The sequence below is a fragment of the Anser cygnoides genome, chromosome 13 (genome assembly GCF_040182565.1).
Source record: "Anser cygnoides isolate HZ-2024a breed goose chromosome 13, Taihu_goose_T2T_genome, whole genome shotgun sequence".
NCBI lineage: Eukaryota > Metazoa > Chordata > Aves > Anseriformes > Anatidae > Anser > Anser cygnoides.
Window position 1 is genome coordinate 20151817 of NC_089885.1, and position 20782 is coordinate 20172598.

At 45.9% G+C, this 20782-nt stretch overlaps 1 protein-coding gene across 1 annotated transcript; it reads right to left on the minus strand.

Annotated features, from left to right (window-relative positions):
- Nucleotides 1-82: 82 nt before the first annotated feature.
- Nucleotides 83-8941, minus strand: P2RY10 (P2Y receptor family member 10). Its single transcript, XM_067004829.1, has 2 exons — nt 8343-8941; nt 83-3339 (listed from the first exon to the last, which is right to left on the minus strand). Exon 2 carries the CDS (start codon nt 3335-3337, stop codon nt 2321-2323), a length of 1017 nt encoding a protein of 338 aa, XP_066860930.1. The 5' UTR covers nt 3338-3339; nt 8343-8941; the 3' UTR covers nt 83-2320.
- Nucleotides 8942-20782: the final 11841 nt, after the last annotated feature.

A 20782-nucleotide genomic window follows, 5' to 3' on the forward strand; every position in this document is an offset into this window, starting at 1 on the left:
CTTCACCACATGAACTCTGATCGATGGGAAGGAGGAAGCGATCCCATCCTGTTCTGTAGGTGTGACAACTATGAAACTCAGCTTACACTTGCAAAAACATGTTTATTTTTTAAGCATCAGTTTTGGGAAAGAACAATGTAGGACAAGCTACACAGTTGCCATAACAGTGACTTCAACTTTTTTTCACCTGATAAATGGAGATGAATAGCATGAGAGTGAAATCACAGTAAACAGCTTCCAGTCGCATGCTAGCTGATCAAAGCCTACAAGAATCTTCAAAACAACAGTTGCAAGTAAAATCTCCTTCACTGATGACATTGTACAATGCCTAGCTTATGAGACAATTGTTACCTTGACAAAAACTTCATTATGCATGCTTTACTGTGTACCTGAGGCAACCTCTGCTCACATTTTTCGACGGACCACTTGCAGCATGTAAACGTGTATGTATATCATTGTCATAATCACTGCCAGTTAAATCGGTGAAAACATTTCCATTGACTTCAACAGCAGATGGATTGTTTGCTTACTCTGCAGCTTTCTCACTAGAAGTCTGCAGTAATACTCTCTTAATGAAAGGTACTTCATTCAGATTGGCATGTTTTGGTATTCTCACTTGTCTGTATGCAAGATTAAGTTCATCATACTGTAGACCATAATTATCTTTTCACAAATGGGAAGAGAACTGTGATAGCTTATTGTATTTAATTAATAAGTTTTCACTGCCTTTTCAAGGAAGTCCAGCATTATGGTTATCTAAACCACTCTGTTTGCTTTTTCCCACTTTACTGTGAAACAGACAATTAAAAAACAGTAATATTCAAAAATTTTTGATTAAGTCAAAATGTAATTAGGTGAAATTGAGTAGTTAGATTTCAAATATACCCAGCAAGCGTTTCTGGTATTTTTTCTATTTTGTACTGACATCTAAGATGCTGCCACTGGTGCTTACCGAGAATTTTACATGCTTACTTTGGACAGTCACCAGTTTCAAAGGGAATAAATCAGTTGTATCCCTAGATATCATGAGGAAACCCTTGAAGTTACACAAAGTGGGTGAATTTGACCTAAGAGCTACCACTTATTAAAATAAGGGGTAAATGACATTGTTTCTTGTCACTGCTTTTAACATCTTTATAGCTGATGAAATTATAAAAATGTAAACATTAAGATCAGCAGAGGAGCTGATGGTAAAAATCACAGCGAACAATTTGCTGAAGAAATTAGCCTTTGCTCTCTTACTGAAACCACCTCGGCAAGGGCACCTTTCTCTTTTAAAAGACGCGTCAGCAGAACCCATTGAGAAGAGATTTCACAGCGTGATTCCACCACAGGCACCTCCGGGCTGAAGAAGCCACACACCAAAGAGGGCGAGGACCTAGATGGTACCACTGGGGGCAATAAATCTAACGGGAACCGATGCTGAGTCTGGCTGCACACAACCCATGGTCGTGGCAGTGCTGCCCCTTGGGGTCTGAAGGTGAAGGCTGGGTGATGAAGCCCCCCGTGCTGATGGGGACAGCTCAGAGGGGAAGACGGTCACTCGGAGCAAGGAAAAGTCCCACACTACAGAGTGTTTGAGGAGCCATCAGGAGAACTTGTAGAGGGTGGCCCCCCCACCGCAGTACCAGCTGTAGGTGTAAGGTACAGGATGTGTCCATAATTAAGGAGCAAACTTAGGGCTGGGTGAGGAGGAGGAATTGGTGGACAAGAGTGGGAAAGAGCAAAGCAGAGGTAAGCATGGTGACCAGTGGAATTCACTAAAAGTCAGGAGCAGGCAGCAGCAATCTGGGGCTGCCGGGCTGAAGCAAACAGCCATCCTTCATTTGTCTGCGTCCCTGAGTGGGGAGACCAAAACTGCCATTTTTTTCTACCGGTCACCTTCACATTCTTGCATAGATTGTGTATTTTTAGCAGAGAAGATATTTCAACAGATGTCGGTGTATGGATGAATGGTTGGCTTTGGTTTGACCATAGAGTCAGTGGAGTTGGAGAAATAGGAAAAAAAAAAAAAGTTCCTTGTATTTTTCCACCATTTCCCAGCAAAATCTTTGTCACTCCCTTCTGTAGGTTTTCTGGTCCTGCTAGGTCAGGCATGGGCATCACAGTGATAGGTGTAGTCACACCCGTTGGGTCACTCATCGCCTTCCAACACATTGGTCTTAAAGTTTTATCTTGTACGTATCAGAAGATTTCCACTGCCACAAAACTCCCCTAAATACACGTGCAGAATTTTGGCAATGGAGTTGGTAATCGAGTATCACAGAACAGTCCTGGATTTCAGATGAAATATCTTAATTGCTTTAAGCTGTCTTTCCTTTCATTCCTTAATTGATGAGGCACTCTCTTTGCTCATGAGCCGACTCCTGATGACCATGCTGCTATGTCTTGATATCTGGTCCTGAAACTCTGAAGTCATAAAAAAATACAGGATTGGATCCAAACAGCAGTCCAGACTTGCAAGAGCTAAGCAAAAGGGTTGGGTGTGGAGCGTGATGCTACGCAGGAGGCAATCTGTAATAACATTTTCTTTCACCATCATGTAGAAAAAGAAGTTGATGTGATATGGTGCAAAACACACAAAGAACACAACGGCACACATGGAAACCATCCTTAAAGCTTTCCGCCTCTCGCTGTTGTTTTGCAGTGGTATCTGGAAGTCCCGAAGAGAGTCCTTTGTTTTCCAGGTACAGAACAAAATAATGATGAGGGGGCCAATGAACCCAAAGAGCTCCGCTGTGACTGTCATCGCCACAGTGGCCACATTGCTTTGAATCTGTCGAACTTCAAGGTCCGCAAAGCAGGTTTCGGAGTTGTTTACATAGCTCCGCATGATGGGGAACGGGGAGCACGCCGCCCCGACGAAGAGCCAGACGGCTGCGCTGATGGCTACATCGTACCGCCTCTTCCAGTCCTTGGCTCTGAACGGCTGGTACAGGAAAAAGTACCGCTGGATGCTGATGCAGGTGAGGAAACAAATGCTGGCGTACATGTTGAGGTACTTCAGGTAGAAGCACAGTAAGCAAAGGAATTTCCCAAAAGGCCACATGCGGTTGATATAATAGTATATTCGCAGCGGCAGCGAGAGGACGTGGGCCAGGTCGGCCACGGCCAGGTTGATCATGAAGATGACGGCTTTGCTCTTCTTGCTGATGAAGCGGCACAGGACCCACAGGGCAGCGCTGTTGGCCAGGAGGCCGGGGATGAAGATCATGGTGTACGTGGCTGCGTACAGCGTGGATTTGTACGTTACATTGGAATCAGAGCAGGTCCAGTTGCTCTGCATCATGTTGGGGCTGCTGGAAACATTTGGCACAGGAAATGGAGTGTAGGTCATGCCTGTAGAGAACAAAAACGAGAGCTGTAACAGCAAAGGCACTGCAAAAGTTGTCACTATTCACATTTCCATTTCTTATTTGACTATTCAGTATGAAGCAGAGGCTCAGAAATGTCCTCTGTGAAACATCCCACTACCTTCTTCAAAGCTGCCCCCCCAAAGGTCTCCTCTTATTCGTGCAGAGGAGGTGGGGCTGTCCCCATGGTGTCAGTCCCCTTGCCATGCTCTCTAAATTCCATGGGGAAAAGGATAGCAGGCTTGAAAAGTTTGACAGGTATGAATGCAGCTGCTGCTCCTGAAGCGTGCTGCCGCAGGCAGAGACCTAATCTGATCACCAGCTTCCATTTCTCACTAGCCTCAGACCAACACTTTTTCTTATCAAATAATTTTATTCCTAGCTACTTCTAATTTCTGTCTCTTCTTTAGTTCAGATGAGCAGAGATGTGCCACAATCTAGGCCACCTTTCTTTTGCCAGCTTTTTTAACTGGAACTTCTCTTCAGGAGGGCAACACAGGCAGGAGTTTGGTTTTATAGGGTATTTCCCTGTAGGGTTACAGTTCTTAGTATAGTGATTTCCTTCTATGTCTAATATGATGGTTAAAATTGAATATCAGCTTCCTATTTCATGTGGTGCTGCAGACACTGATTCACTGCTTCTGACTCATTTCCTCACAGCACCACTTGCAAGGGGCATTTGCCAGAAAAAGTGTCTCTGTAGGTAGATATTAGTAACTCACCCCTGTTACTAATGGCTCTTTTCTGCATGTTATGAAGAGAGAGAGAGAGAGAGAGAAGAAGTTAGAGCCCTCAAATGACAAAGAACACAAAAAGCTTTTTGTTCTCAGCTTGTTAACCATAGCAGTACCTGAACTTGGCCGCTTGTACAGACACTGTTCAAGGCTGCTGTGGAAGTGTTTTAATTCAGACCCCCAAAACTCCCAGACGTGGCAAGGTCTCAGCAGAGGACAAAGGCCACCCTCGCTGCAGGTGGCTCTGGCTCACACACTGATGGCGAGCAGGGCCACCACTTAATGTTGGCATCTGCAGGCTTTCCAAACAGGCACTGCTGACAACTTTCTTGCTTTTCTTTTTGTCTCCTTCACCAAGACGGCACGAGTGCACCAAGGCGTCCCAGGCACACCTCCCAGGCTGGTTTGTCCCTCTCAGGCAATCTCTCCAGTCTGTAATTCACTCCCAGTCACCCTCATCCCAAGGTGGCTCTGGGACGAGATGCCCTGCCCTGCAGTGGGATGTCCCCAGCTGCCCCCAGCCCAAGACACCACAGCCTTGCCCCTATCACAAGGCCAGGACGTGTCCATGAGGAGGGAAGAGGGCTCAAAGGACTCTGAAAAGGAGGGGGAAGGATGCATCAAGCCTGTCGCTTTATCTCCACCGGTCTGAGGAGCAAAGCTGGAGGCCTCCCGCTCTCCTTTCTGGTGCTTCTCAGAGGACTGAGGCAGGGAGTGGATGGGGCATGGAGATGAGCGCCGTGGTGTTCTCTCAGAGCATTGCTTCTCAGAGCAGTAAATTTGGGTTACATCCCATTTCTTGAGAGTGCTGTGAATTTCTAGAGCTCTGGAGGTTCGTGAACCCTTTCCTCCTGGTCCATCTGCAGCTCTAGCTGGACACGCTGCCTGCTGCCCCTGTATCTGGTGGGAGCACTGCTCGCTACGCCCAACTTCTCTCCCTTCAGGTGATCTCCCACCTGCCAAGAGGGAATTAAGCAGTCACTTTCATAGTTCCTAGCTGCCTGGATTCCTCTGGAAGACAAGGTTAGGCTGACTGGCCTGTGCTCCTCCAAAGCACAAGCACCAGTTGACCATTGAGACCACAGAGGGCTAGGTGCATTTGCAAAAGTTTCCACTTTAAGGACATGCACTTATTCAAATGCTGGCCAGCAGACACGTGTTCTTCAGTGAGCCTGAGTTCAAATGAGTCATAACAGTTTGCCTATAGAGGTTCCCAAATACATTCATCCTTTTTTATGTTTCATGTGACAAGTCAGGACAAGACTGCAACATCAGCTCTCAAGAATAACCAGGCTCAGGCTGCTGACTCAAACTGGGCCCTGAATGGAGATCTTTAGGGTAAACGTACATGTCCAGGAAGTACCTGCTGTAACATGAGGCTGATGCTGTGTGCACACATTTGACCTCATCACTCAGCCTTCATTCTGATGGCAGATAACTGCACCCAGGCCTGCAGATGGGCACAAGCCTGAGCAACAAAGACTAGAGCGAGCCTGAGCCCACGGGGGAGTCCATAGCATGGAGACGTTCCCCCTCAGGCTTCATCTTCATCTGCTAATTGTCCACAAGGTGTCAGAGTTAATCAAGAGTTTACTCCCGTGTCCTCCTCTTTAAGGCAGCTTTCTAACCCCTACAGGGAGAGAAGGGGCTGGGGCTGGAGGCAGAGCTGGTGGTGTGGGCACGTTCTCATGACTTTGTGCTGCTATCTTCTGGGGTGATCTCAAACTGAAAAACTCGTGTGTTACTGATATTAGTGAAAGAGCACTCCTGGGAACAGGCCTCATATTCCTGGTGTTTACATGGAGGAGGGTTCTGAGAAGCTGGAGACGGGCAGGCTGCTTTGAACCCCCGGAGCCAAAAGGTTACAGAAGCCACCCCGTGGAAAGGCAGGAGATATCCCAGCCCCACCACCCCGAGCAAATATAACGCAGTGACTCGTGGGCAGGGGATGGATGGGCCAGAAGCAGGGCCCGTGGGGCCAGTAAAAGCCTCTCCTCTGCCTTCAGCGACCCCTGGGTCAGGCCATTTACGAAGAGGTCTGAGCAGGATGACCTGGCTGAGTGCAAACGCATAAATGCAATTAATATACACATGGGTGATGTCTGCTGCTCATCAGCACATGGTGCTTTCTGAGAATGGTGACTTCATTACAGAGTCATAAAAATATAATGATATTAATCCTTCCCTTTAACTAAATTGCATCCAGGCACATGCACAGGGGACCACAAAATGGCTGTATGGCTGCACTTCCTCCCACTTGTTCAGATGGGAGAGAAGTCCTGCCCTGTTCCCCTTATCTTCCCGTCTGAGCACAAAAGCAGGCACGCAGAGGTGCCACTGAATGTCTGAAACTAGATTTTCTACCTGCAAAGCTGTTAAGAAGGCAAAGGTATTTGCTGCGTGATGTATGTACAGCACAGGTATAAGGCTGAAATCCTCAATAGCATTTTATCGTTAAATTCTTTATCATTATTATTCTTGTTTACATGCTGCAGGGAGACAGCTCGTAATGTAATATTGTATTCAGAATATGCAATTTCCAAAAAAAAAAATAAAGGTAGTAAATAAATACAGTATTGCCTAACTACAGTTTTGTACACTTAAATCAGAGTCTGTACTTCTGAGGCTGTTGCAATAAGGAAAGAATTAAGCATGCACGTAATTACTTGTAGCTGGATGTTTGGAAACCAAACAAGGCATTTCCAGGAAAAAAAAAAAAAAAAAAACGTTCATCTTGGTAGAACTGAGAAGCACAGGAATGTCATTGCAGAGTGCTGTGTCTTTCTGGTGCCTCCATCAGCAGGCAGGTTGATTTGTTTAAGGCATAAATGCCTCTGAACTCTGCCCTCATTGTATGGCTTTGAATATCTAAGGCTTTTGCACTCATGCTTCAATCTGAAACCTCTGAAGTCAGAAGTGGAAAGTTCTACAGTTATGGGTACTTTTTCTGTTTTTCTCCTTCCACAGAAAAGAAAAAAAAAAAAAAAAAAAGAGCAGATCTGGGTTGTGTGATCTGCTGCGATGTTTTCGTTTCGATGTTTCATTTCGTTTCGATTCTCACTTCTTCAGCCCTGGCAGCTGAAGAAGCCAGGCATGTCCCGGCGGCAGGAGGCTGGCAGCCGGGTCAGGGACAGGGACAAGGGCTGTCCCACACACGGACCAGCAGCACGGATGCTATTCCCTGGGCTGCTGATGCTTGCACCGGTCCCAGCGCTCCCATTGACACATAACCTGACAGCAGAAAACCTGTCCTTGAGCAACATTCTTCTTATTTCACGCAGCCCACTGCTCCAGCGGAACTCCTCTCCTACACAGCCCTGTGGCAGGCTGGTTTTGGCACTGACTCACCTTCAGTGCTATTCCCTTCTGATTTGCTTTAAGAAATCTCAGATTTTTTTTAGACCCAAGATGGATCGTGTCTATAACCGCCGAACTGCCTCTGAGCTGTTTTGCTGTGCTCCCTTCAGAGCTGAGCTGCGAGTGCGGGTGCATGCTATCCCACCGGTAAACCACGTTTTACAAAATACAGTTTAAAAGCGTCAGTCAATGAAGTAAGCTACGTTTTAGCCAGTGACTGCAGCCTGAATTACGATTCGAATCTGCCTCAGGACTCTTGAGAACAAAACCACATCCAAGCCACCTTCTTACATTGTCATACTGACTCTAACAGTAATGTCCCGCTATTGCAATTCTGTCAAAGAGCAGAGCGGATGGCACAAGACAGCATGTAAATTATTTATTTATTTATTTTTGGTGGCAATATAAATTGCTGTTAGAAAAAAAAAAAAAAGAAAAAAAAACCACAACAGATTTGCAACAGTGAAGTTGTTTACTTGACCGTTAAGTATGATTTCCTTAAAGTAAATCTTACTTTCAAGTAACAATTAAGTCTTACTGTCAAGTATGATTTTGTAGTAAAAGATATCCTCTGAGAAACCATGAAAAAGAAGGGATCTGTGCCTACAGTGACACTGGAGAACAGTCAGAGAACCGGTAATTGCCCACGCTATAAAGTTTTGCTTCATCTAGTGACAGCAGCTTCATGCAGCCACTGTTTTCACTCCTCCATGTGTTCACACAGAGGATTGGCGTGCAAGGAGAACTGCTGTCTCGAGATACAAGAGCTCCACAGATCTCCTCCTGGCTCCTAAGCCCTAAGGAAAAGCCCAAGAAGGGCAACGCATTCATAGGAGACCGTAAAGGCTCATTAACGCTTGTTCTAGATCGGAAAAAGAGAGCTTAAAATCAGCCTTACCTTGTCGGGCAGAACCCCAGCGGAGTGCAGCCCTGCAGGCAGGAGGAAGTGTGCTGGCTTGACAGCTCCGCACCAGCCTTGTTTACACCAGCCTGGAAGCCTGCATGACATCGCCGGGTGCTGCAAGGTGCCGCTGTGACTGCGCCCGCTGGCGCGCGTCTCTGCTTGGGTGGGATTTGCTCGCTCAAGCTCCCAGCCCCGCCGAGCCGAGCCCCGGGCAGGCACACGCAACGTTGTCCCCAAACCAGGTCCGCGTGCCTTCGTCCCCGGGGTTTTGTCTGCTGCTGCTCCGCCAGGACGGCTCGGCACCCTCGGGATTCTGCAGGAAAGGGTCCTGAGGGGAGCCGTGTGGGGCTCCCTTCCTCTTCTGCCAGCCGCCCTGCTCTGCACCCTTCCTCCCTCCAAGCACGACTCCAGGCTAACCACGGAAACCCTCAAAGGTTTCTGCTCTCAGCTTTGCCCTCGCCTCCCGACCGAGGGGCTGCGCACACGCATCGCTGGGTGTGAGCCTCGGCTGGTGGTTGCTCTCTCGCACCACCTGCTAACTCCTGTTGCCGATGGAGTCCAACTTCCCAATGGCTTTTTATAGCGCTCTTTTGAGCCTTGCTTGACATTTCTCCTGCACTTAATACGCAGGCTGCTCAGATTACAGATGCTGGGGCTGCTGCCAGCAATGTCAAACGGTGGCACTTCTTAAAATGTTTCAAGCAACGGGGTTAAGTCTGGCCTCACCTTTATTCCAGGGGTTAAACACTTTAGTGAGGCTCAGACCTCACCCCTTAGAGGGGGTCCAGATTTTCAGAAATCCACCGGCCCCCTGCTTGGTCCTCTCCACATCCCAGGAGCAGGGGAAAATGGGGCCAGCCCACAGCAAGCTCTTTGGTTTGCTGGCCATGCCTTGGAGTCCAGCGTGGGCAATAAATTCTCTAACAGGACTTTTCAATTTCATTACCGCTACTGTGGCCCTCTGGGCATCAATGGATCAAAACCTAATGGCTCTAATTCAAACAAGAATGACCCACAATGAACACCCCTTAAAATGCACTGCTGTGCTTTACAGGCGGCCCTGCTTCCATGAATTGTCAAAGGAACTTGCTAGAAGTTGGGAGATTGTCAGGTGTTTATTTTAAAACGATTTAAATGGGCTTCATGAAAAGCAATAGTGAGCTTTTGGCCAATATTGCAGTGTTTATCATTGCATCCTGTTTAGCTGATTTTTAAGTTGGTCGTCAGCAGTGGGAACGTATTTACTGGAATTTATCCAGTCACAGAGCTGTCTTTTACATTCAGTCACCTCACAGTAGCCCAGCAAGCTAAGCGGAGCGTGACTTGGAACAGCAATTCAGAAGCAGGTCAGTGATTGACCCGAGTAACATTTATGAAAACAAGTATTATCTCTTCTGCAGATGTTCTCTGGTCTGCATGAGCTTCTGCATATAACTCTTTCACCCCTCATGCCGCTAATGGGCTTGATCAATGTGAGCAAAAGCCATATTCTTTGGACAGAGGAGAGATGAAGTTAACCATGGCTGCACTTGTACATGTTGGTACGCATTGACGAGTTGCGAAAGTAAGCCCTAATGATACAAAACCTGGTCACAATGCACTGCATGCTTGTGAACAGCTCTGCTTACAAAACAGTTGCAGCCACTGTTGCTGCCCTGTGCCTACGCACACAGATTGTTCTAAGTTTAGTGCGGACGGTTATACGAAAAGCCTGGTGACACGACAGATTTAAAGGCGCAAATCACAGCACCTGCAGAATAGTTCTGCCGAATTTCTTCATGCTTGAGTTTACCAACCTGTAAACGGGGATAACATTTTCCTGGCTGAACCACAGGGCTGTTGTCTGGGCTTTTGGACGAGTTGGCTAAAATAATATGCACAGCCAAAAACCTCCTGTCACCTGTCCAGTACCAAGCTACCACCCCTAAGGCATGTTTGGCACTAGAAGAGGACTGTGGCATAAGCAGCCTGGAGGATTCAAGTATTGCTTGCCTGTATCGCATATCCATTTCCTAAGCATGTTATCCTGCAGGCAAGGAGTGAGGAAGTGGGGTTTTTGCTGATAAAACCAAACTCACGCTAGGGATTTTGCAGACAGTTACACTGGTTACAGATGTACTTTCCCCATAGATCTATTTGTCCTAATTATATTGTTAAAATTTCAATTTGCATACCATGCCTAAAATTGTTCCTGCTCTTGGTTTTTGCTTACCAGAATGACGTGTTTACCAGAAACATTCGCTCTCAGAAGTACCTGCATGAGAGGAGAGCTCGGTTCCTGCAAAATGGCACAAGCAATAGCTGCAGGAATTCTGCCCAGCGGCTCAGCCTCAGCCGTATCTGTGCCTCCTGGGGCTGGTTACTGGTGGTGCAGGGTGCTCTGCAGCACGGCTGACTTCTGTGTCCTCCGCTTTAGAGATGAGAAACCTGTGTGTGGAGCAAGGTCCCTGGCGAGAGGATCCCCTAAGGTGCCGCAGCCCCGGAGCTACCTGCCTGCTGGGGTTTAACCGCAGAACCAGCCTGGACGTTAGAGGCTGCAGCACTACGTGCCTGCGCCGCCGCCGCCACACGGTGCTTCAGGAAGAGTTGAGCAATACCTGCTCTTACTGCTTAATGCAAAAAACTACTTTCAAATTTGCCTGTTTGGCTACTGGGAAGCTTGTTTCAACGTGCAAGAATGACCGCATGTAGAAGCATGCTACCGCACCTTCTCCATGCTTCTCCTTCCTTTCTGAGCTCCTTTCCAAAATCCAAAATAAAGTCGCTACTGTGTGTCTTACTGGGCAGGAACAGCATTCAGGCGTTTTACTTCCCAGAACATCCGAAGCAGTTTTTTTAGATAAGGATGCTTTCTGCACACAAGGAAAAAAAATCAGTCTCTGATAAAACAGATTACAGCCCTTTAGTGGGAGCGAGGACAAAAAGCAAAAACATGTCTAAATGATTATTACTATGATAATAATTTTACATAATTAATATTTTATATATATTAATTATAATGGTTATAATATCCTTATGTATGTATTTTTATATAGTATATAGAATATATATAATGTATGTGATACTTAACATGCAATATGCAACATATACTATTTAATACATAGTATATAATATTTGTATATATTGTACATGACATTATATAACTTATATTTTTATCTATATATAATCCTTATATATTATAAAGATTTATTTAAAGAAAGTAATCACTTAGGAAGTGAAAAGCATATGTGGACACTGAAGTACATAAATGTGTTGACTATTCTAAAACCCTCTCGCATGCTCTGAATCAGATAACAAAAAGAGGAACACGGAACGACAAACATTTCAAAATTTTCTACTCCCCCTCCTCCCTTCCTCCCCCTCCCAATGATGATAATTTTCCCTTTGAAGAAGAAGAAAAAAAAAAGTTTAAAAGAAGGTAAAAACTGGGTGTACTGTGAGAAATAATTTCTAATTACCTGACTGTATTTTTACGGCAGCTCAAACACGATTGCTCATTATTGACTCTTTTGCTGTTACAGAGCTAAATTACATAGCACAATTACATCATGCAGTTAATAATTTCCCCTGGTCCTGGTACCAGCACACATGCTACTTCAGTCCCAAAGGAAAGCAGATTCTGTTGGAAATAGGTTTTTAATTCAAAAAAGGAGCATTTGTTAATAGAGAAGCCTGCTAGCTCTTAGTTCATCACTTACAACATCCCACAGCACTCATTCCCTTCGGTAGAATATTGAAATTGTAAATAGATGATGAACTGAAAAGATTCATATTTCAAGAGTTTCTACAGTAACAAAAAAAGATCTTCTCCAATAGCAGAAAGAACATCTTGTAACATCTTGGAGACGCACAACCTTGGAAGCTCACCCCAGGTTTTATTCAGAGCAGCTGAGTACCTTGAATCTCTGGAACTGAACGAAACTGGGAAGATTTTCTCATGACAGATTTGGGGTTTGCCAATACCAGCCACAAATAGTTACCTATCAGAACAGTTGTTTTTTTTATTATTGTCATTTGCTTCTAAAGTTCTGTGTTTTTTTCAGCAGAAACTAAAAAGGAGGAAACATGTCTTACAATCTAACACACCACAGCCTCTGATAAGTATTTTCCATGCAGCTGATACTAAAAATAGGTTCATCCGTTGTCTTTGCTAAAACTTCTTTGCCATCCTAAACAATTCAGAATCCCTCAATGCGTAGAATCCAGTAACCTCTGGCTTTTTGGAATGCATGAAAGAAAATTTATATGTTGGAGGGACCGGGGGAGAAATGCTTGCTTATTTTTCACATCATGGTAGTTTTAATTGCTTTGCCCAGTTTGTCCAAGAGGATTGCAGAAGTTCTCTTTCCAAAGGTGCCCACATAGCAGCAAGTAGCCCATGCTCTGGAGCAGCTCCTGCAAGCCTGCACGTGCGACCCCTTTTCCTTATCCACCCAATGTACTGAACACATCCTGAACTTGTCTTTGGGAGCACTGTGCTAACTGCCATCACTCACCGGCGAGGAGAAAGACTGGCATAGTCTGGTGAGATCCAACTAACTGTAAATGTTACACAACTAACAGGCTTTAGAGCTCTCTGCATGAGGATTCAATTCTCATAGACTTCTGCAAGGAGATTTTTCCTACCTTCTAGTACCAAGTCATCATACCAAGGGAGCCAAATCAACTTTGAAGCAATCATCTGCTAGAGTTGTGTCAACTCTTACATGCCAGTGCCTAGCCACTTTTGTACTGGCAAGCTAATTGTAAGAAGAGTGGTAATGAACATATGCAATGCTGGTGTGCAGTTGTATGCCCCCAGGTTGTTGCCTTTGGGAACTTACATGAATATAGTAGCTGGCTTTCAGAAAATGAGGCTTTCAACCTGTGTTGGAACCTTTGGGGCATTCCCGTGCCCACAGCTCATACTCTGCCCAAGACAGCAGCTGTGATAACTGTAAAGAGAGATAGTGCCTGGGTCTCTTGTGGAAAGCTCACGAAACCAGTGTGGGAAGATCCACGGCTCTGAGCTCAGGTATTTGCATGCTTGCATTACTTCCTCTCAGCAAAACAGGCCAAAGAAGTTCCCATCCTTTATGTGACACTGCCTACAAGAGCACACATGATGGTTTTGGTATGCATGGAAAGGCGAAGAAGTGAGCACCAAGAAGGCTGGAAGGAAAATGGTGCAGCTTCGAAAGCCGTTGTCCCATATACCATCTGTGATGCTGCAGGCTGCTGCACCCCGCACAGGACAGCTGCACGGTGAAGGGCAAGCATTTTCATGTGAACTGGAACACAAAAACAATGCGCTCCATGGGGGATTCCTGAGGCTGGAAAACACCCTCCTAACAAATATGAGCCACATCCACTCATGTACTTCATCACGTAAGGCTGTGCTTCCCCTTTCACTTCAGCTGGGTAGACAGCAGCAAGGGTTTCAGCAGAGAACTCGAATACATTTAAAAAAAACAGGAATAACTTGATGAGAATGAGGTCAAACTGCTAACATACACAAATGAGGTCAGTACGCAAATCAAACCATACAAGAGAAAAAGTCAAAGCAAGTCAACTAAATGGAATATATTGATGGTAGGGGCATGACACTAAAGCTAAAGTCAACTAAATGGAATATATTGATGGTAGGGGCATGACACTAAAGCTAATCCCCTCTAAGAACCGTTCATATCTTCTGCCCTAAACCAAAGCCAGCTGCAGCTGAAGGAAGGATGAAATCCTTCCTAACGCCACTGACTGTCCTTCAAAGTAGTATTCAAGCGTGTGCAGCCAGCAGGGCATGGGCTAAGACCCAGCAGCCATACGTGCTGCTGGCAGTCCATAGGACCTGCAGGAGCCCAAGCTGGAAAGCTCTCCCCAGGGTCCAGCAGAAAAGGGGTTTATGGGGTGCAGAAGGGCGAGCAGATACATGGATGGAGAAGGGTAGGACTGCAATGGAATCACCTTGCCTTCACGCTCTGTGGGACAAGGCTGAGCTACAAATGAGTTATTTCCCAAGGGAGGCTAGCAGATCCCTGCATCCCCAGGCACTGTGCAGAGCTGGCAGCATCATGCTGGATTTGTGCAGTGAAAGGGCTGTCAGGTGAGGTGTAAGACAAAAGAGGTGTATTGAGAACATGAACACACGTTTAGGCATGTGCCTAGCTATCAAGATGTAAACCTCTTCAGAGAAAAAAGAAAAAAAAAAAAGTTAAAAAAGTTCAGTGACATCAGCAGCTACCACAAAGACATCAGCAGCAGAAGTCACACTTCAGCTGTGCTTTGAGCAGCTGCTGTCTGGTAAAGGGCTCTAAGGGGAGTAATTCACGAGAGAAAACAGGTTCATGAAACAACTAATTTGTCATTTCATTAAGATCAGAAACAGCACTGACCACACCTACAAAACAAAGCATCTACCAGAAGGATTTCACTGGTGGGTGGGAAGAATGAAAAGGCAAGGTTTGAGAAGGTTTTGTTCCTATCACTGTTTTCAATGATTCCAACACAGCAGGATAAAGTCCTGGGAGCTTGTTTAATTTCCAAAGGTAGAGGTGCAGGGATGTGTGTACACAAAGATAGAGTGGCTTTATCTCAGCGCTTCCTGAGAAGCATTGTATTATCTAAGCATACTCTGATGGTGTTTTTGCTTATAAAAAACTTATATGAGCTATCACTCTTGCACTATGTGTAACAGACTACCAGGCTGCCTCGCTGTGCTTGGACTCCGCTGATGCTGAGCGCTGCCACTAGGAATGCCAAGGTTGCTCCTCCCTGTGGGTACGGAGGGAGCTCTAGTTGAAGAGCTGCAGTACAGCAAGTTGTAGGCAGCTGGGCAGAGGAGAGCTGGGAAGAGGCTTGGAAAGGGGCTGTGGCATCCCACAAGAAGGTGAATTTGATCTTCTGAAAATGGTGGGAGGGAGCAGAGCAGGAGCCAAGGGGAATGAATGCGTGTCGGAGCTGGGGCCTGCTTCCCGTTCTGGCGAACGCTGTCCTTCTCCTCCATCTCAGGAGGGCTGTTAATAACTCCAGCTGTGTTTTGGAAGGAATGAATAAGCCAGTGCTATTGCAAGCAGTTTCATATGGACAGAGGAGTCAAGATTTCCTTGGCAATGACAATTCATTGGCCCTGTTGATTTTTTTCAGTCACTACTTCTACTTGTGATGATTTCTCCAGTATCTCTATATTTAAGTTGTCTCTCTTTTTTTTTTTTGTTTTCTTGTTTTAATTTGTCTTTCACTCACCAGGCACTGCTTTTCTGTGACACTTGGGGAGGAAATGCAGCACAATAATATCTTAATTACATCAGCAGTATTCCGCAGTTGTGCCATGTCTTGAGCTAGCAGAGAGCATCCTTCAGATGCTGGGATGATACAATAACACAGATACATCATGCTTTTCTAAAATTTCATCTCCATTTTCTCACTTTTTTAGTTTCTCACCTTTTATTAAGCTACAAATTCCTTAAGCAGTATTGCTGAAGATTGGATATTTGTTGCCTTTAAGTCAGTCTAAGTTTATTTTTCCCTCTGCATTACAGTTGTGTCTGGAGAGGGAAAGTGCAAATACCAGTTGCACTATACCTGAACCACTATCTCAAAACCCTTATCCTAGGGTTTAAATACAAGCTTTAACTGCCAAAATACCATGCAAACACTCCACACAGGTTCCAGGGCTGGTACAGTGTTTACATTTTTGCACAGAAATCAGGTCTGCTTGAAGCGCGTCTGAGCTGTGTGCGCAAATATTAAGAGCATTTACCACAAACATGTCTTGCAAACAACTTCCCACACACACTGCGCACATTTAACTAAGATTAGGGAGCCAGGTCACAACAGTTCTACGTCCCCTTGAGGAACCAAGTGTCCTACAAATTTCTAACTTAATTATAACATTCAGTTTATGCTGCTTTAAAATTGAAACTTTTGAGAATGTTTGGGACATTTGAAAGAAAGCCTTTGAGACTGGAATAATCCCTCTTCATTTAAAACCTGTCGAGAAACCGAAGAATACAGTCAGGGAGGCTCCACATGTAGAACATCCCAAAAAATAGGCAAAGAGAGAAAAAATTCAGAACTGGCTTCTTAAATATAATACCAGACTGAAAGCAAACATTCTTATTTCCCCTCCTCCCTGAAATCAGTGGAAGAATGCCTTGTGGTCATGGGGACACTGCCTTAGCTCCACATTTCCAAGAAGCACATCAGTCCTATGATGCCCCATAAAGCAAGCCAGAGGGAACAACAGTTTGCTTTGGGCTCTGACAGAGAACGAAAATTGGCTTTGAACAAAACCATTTACACTTTCTCATTTCAGGCTGGGAAAGTGCAGTTGGTGTGTTTGGTTGTGGGGGTTGTGTGTTTGTTTGTTTGTTTGTTTGGCTTACTGAGCTTTCTTGAAACACTTGGTGCTGTGTTGTTTTTTCTGTTTACTCTCTGTAAGCAGAACATGGACATTTCACAGATCTGTTAGCAATTCTCAGGTTCCTCCTCCAGATCGGCATCACCCCCATCTCTATTTCTCCCAGGGCTTCTTAGCATCTTTGCATCTAGATATTTTTATTTTTTTTTTTAGCCACAGTAGATGTTAAAATATATTGTCTTGTACAGCTGCATCTCCTAAACTCATGGTGCAGCCATATTTTGTTCTGAGAACTATTAGACAGTTAAAAAAACAACACTGGTTTGTGGTCAAGGCATGCACAGTGATATGAGAACTTTTCTCAATAGAACAAAGGTGTCAGGGTGCAAAGATCTGCCCTGGTGATTCTCTTTTCTTCCTTTCTTTCTAACTGGAAGGAGAGTAATAACTGGAAGAAGCACTGAACAGTCACTGTATCAGGAATTTCAAGTTAGCTCCATTAATGTGTATTTATTAGACTGACATGGAGCAGAAGATATCAGCCTTCATCAGAGCAATATCCTGCCTTTTGTCAGCAGTCTCAACAGATGCTTCAGAGGAAGGAAAGAAACACCTTCTTCAGTGTGTGCGCTGCAAGACAGCATCTATTAAAGTGGGAGGAAAATTCCAATGAGGGCATGAGAGGGATGTTGCGAGGGCTGGGGAGGGTTTCACAGCTCCTGCTGCAGCCGTGTGGTGGCCAGTGCATGTTTAGACAACTCGGGTGAGAAGTGCTGTGCCCTGAAAGGTGGTGCTGCGGGAGAGGTGTAGGAAACAGAAAGGGATAAGCACACGCTGAGCAGTTCATGGACCGGCTTGCAGGAGGAGGGAGGGATGGTGACCACATCGAGCCTGGTGCTGAGACAGGCGAACCACAGAACAGGCATGCAGAGCAGGGAGAGAGAAACAGGACTGACTTCATGTGCTGTCCGGCCAAATCTGCAAGCAGGAAATGCTCGCTATTTGCTGACAATATGTTTTCTTGTTAAAACTGGCAGAAGTAATTAAACCTACTCTCCTGGGTGGTGAATGGGCAATGGCAAAAAATATATTTTTGCTTCCTGAAACATAGATTAAAGCTACTGCAGAAGCCAGAGGAGCTCTCCAGCTGTGGAAACTCATTGTTTTTCTTTCCTAATTTAATCCTCTCTGTTGAGAAAAGATTACCAAAAGATGGAGGGAGGGCATTTAAATTCCACTGCTGTGCTGCTAAAATGTGAGCCTTTTCACATCGAGGTCTGAACTCATCTCCTCACGTATCCAACAGCCTCTTCTGTTACATCTGTATGTTGAAAATTACATGTCTAATGCCAAAACTCAGCTATCCTTCATCTCATAGCTATTTCTTCAGACATGGCTATATATAACTTTCTTCTGAAACCAGCCTAGAGCATATGCGACTGCTTCCTGCTCGTGTATGCTGGGGCTAAAGCCAATGCATCTGCACATCCTTGGGCAATAGGCATTGCCTCGCCTGATGTTAGAACACTGAAGCAAATGCAGAAGCTCTGTTGTGGCTCATGGGTTCTTCTCCTGCCCCGGGGCAGCAGGCTCCACAGGAGAGCAGGCGCTGCAAGCAGGGAGGAGCTCAGAGGAAAAGCTGAGTCCATGATGTGATCTTTCCCTCCTTCCTTCAGCTCCGTGTATCTTGTATTCTTGGCTGCACAAGTGGAAGAGCTGAGAAAGGAAGGGTGGAGAAGGCACCCTTCATTTTTACAAGGAATAACTGACAAGCACAGCAGTTAGGGCAGTTTCCCCTGAGGTGTGAGACATGGGTGGGAACCCACATTAAATGCCTGCTCAGAGCCTGAGCAGGTTCTCCAGCCACGTGGACATTACAGACAAGGGGCAGCAGTAGCACCACCGCAACCGTGCATGCATTTGGTTTCTGTTTGTTTATTTTAAGCACCTCTGCAGCTGCTGTTTGAGAATAGCCTGCTCCCGTCAGTGCACTGTGAGCACAGAGACTGGGCCAACTAAGCTCTTCGTGAGGCTTGAAGGAGCAGCTCTTTTCTGGATTCCAGCTGCACTGAGGCAGGAGTTGAGCTGGACAGGGGCAGCTCCAGGCTTGTGACACAGTTCCAGGGCCATTGGTAGCACAAGTGGATTGCAAAGTGGCTGCAGCGCTTGGTCTGATCCAGGGAAGAAGTGGTGCCGGCATGAGACTGCAGTTTTGGTGCCTTTGTTCTACCAAACCCACTCTAAAGAAGCCCAAATACTTTGTTCAAGCTCTTCTTTGAGTGTTTGGGAGTGGTTGCTGATGGAAAGCTGATCACTGGTGAAGACAAGACATTTCTCCTTGTGGGTCACCAAAGAAAACTTTGAGGGGAACAAAACACTCTTCTCTCAATCTATTTCGCATCAAGATCTCAATCTGTTTCTAATCAAGAGAGTAAATTTGCACAAAAGGCTGCTAATGCTAGAACACCAACCAGGCAGCTGTATGACATGCAGCATTACCCAGTACAAATTCACTGAGGTTTCACATTCTTGAAATTTTCACTTTGGAGCAACATGGTTGGGAACTGACCTGTCCTCTTGTATAAACTTGTCCTCTACTCCCCGCTGCAGGTCCTGATTTATTTGACTGAAGTGTGACTACCCCAACCAGAATCCAAACCAACCCTGGCCCGCTGGAAAATCCCGTGTTGTACAAGTCCCCTTCACGCAGTCACTGCAGCATGCATTACCTTCAGACCTCTTAGCTCCAGCATGGAGAGCAGTGTGGTTGTAGCAGCGTAGTTCCTTGCATGAGCTGTCTTAATATTTACACAGCTTTGTGGGCAGGTTTTATAGCCCACACTGTTTCGTGCAGCTGCGACTAGACCGTTATTAGTTCCCCAGACAGTGGGTCTAAAGGCTCCTGAGGTATGAGATGAAGCACAGACACGTTTGTATATTTATGTAACTTCAGTGATGACTTATTTGAGCACGCTGTGGCCTTTAACATGTTCAGCATTAGGCAGGTCAGTGTTATTAGCTCTGTTTTATAGAAAGGGGACCAAGAAACAGGAAGGAATAAGAAAAAAAGGCTTCTGATTTCTCATGTTGGTCTTGGTCCCTTTACCTACACAGCCCTTCATGTCGGTGTTTATTCAGCTCTGCCTCTGTAGCTGCCTGCCCTAGCCAGAGAAATCCATTTGCTCTGCAGCTCTGCTGATGGGCACATTGGCCAACTGCCCTCCAAAAAGGTCCTCACAGATTTTAGGGCCTTTTACTCTTCATAAAGACTAGAATGTGCCCTGCACACCATGGCAGTCTCAAATCAAACACTTCCGAAACAGCAGCTTGTTCTCAATCCATTCACTGTTCCACCCAGAGAGAGACAGCTGGCGTGACATTGCTGTGCTTGCTGCCCCAAACCTCACAATCACTAGGGCTGGCTCCTAGTCTGTGCCATCTTTTTCCTGTTTACTTACTGATACAGCACTCTGGCTAGAGCTTTTTTTTTTTTTTTTTAAGCAGTCCTGGAAAAGAGTGTGAGAGGGGATAAGGCCAGGAAAGGCAGCTGGATGGAGAGCTGCAATGAGCACTCAGTGCATTGCGCTGCTCACATCCAGAGCCTTGAGTTCAGCAGGGTGAACTTCTGTCACGTCAGACGAGGCTGCTCCCATCACCTAGGACCTGACTTTTCAAGCACTCCATGTGAGAAAGGGCTACAGATGAGGTGGAGGAAAGACATGTGCCAAGAACCACTGAATTTTGGGAGTTGCTCAGAGGCCAGCCCTGGCGCAGATGCGTTGGCCAGGGAGAAGCGGTGTGGCCAAGTGAACCCCAGCCAGTCACCTCGCATGGACCTGCTCCTCACACCAACCTCACCGCTCTTTCAGGCGCTGCTTGGGCCTTGGCTCTTGCCTTTGCCAAAGCTGTGGTTGATGGCTCCTGCAGTGGAAATCCACTCTGCTTTTGTAGGCCCTCCTCACCACCACGGGGCCACAGGGCACACAGGGTGCACAATAGCATGCAGATGGGCTGCAGAGACACAGGGACGGGAGGTGAAGACCATCAGCTTCTGTGTCCTGTCCCTGTGCTTGCAGAAGGCCAGCAGAGACCTGCTGAG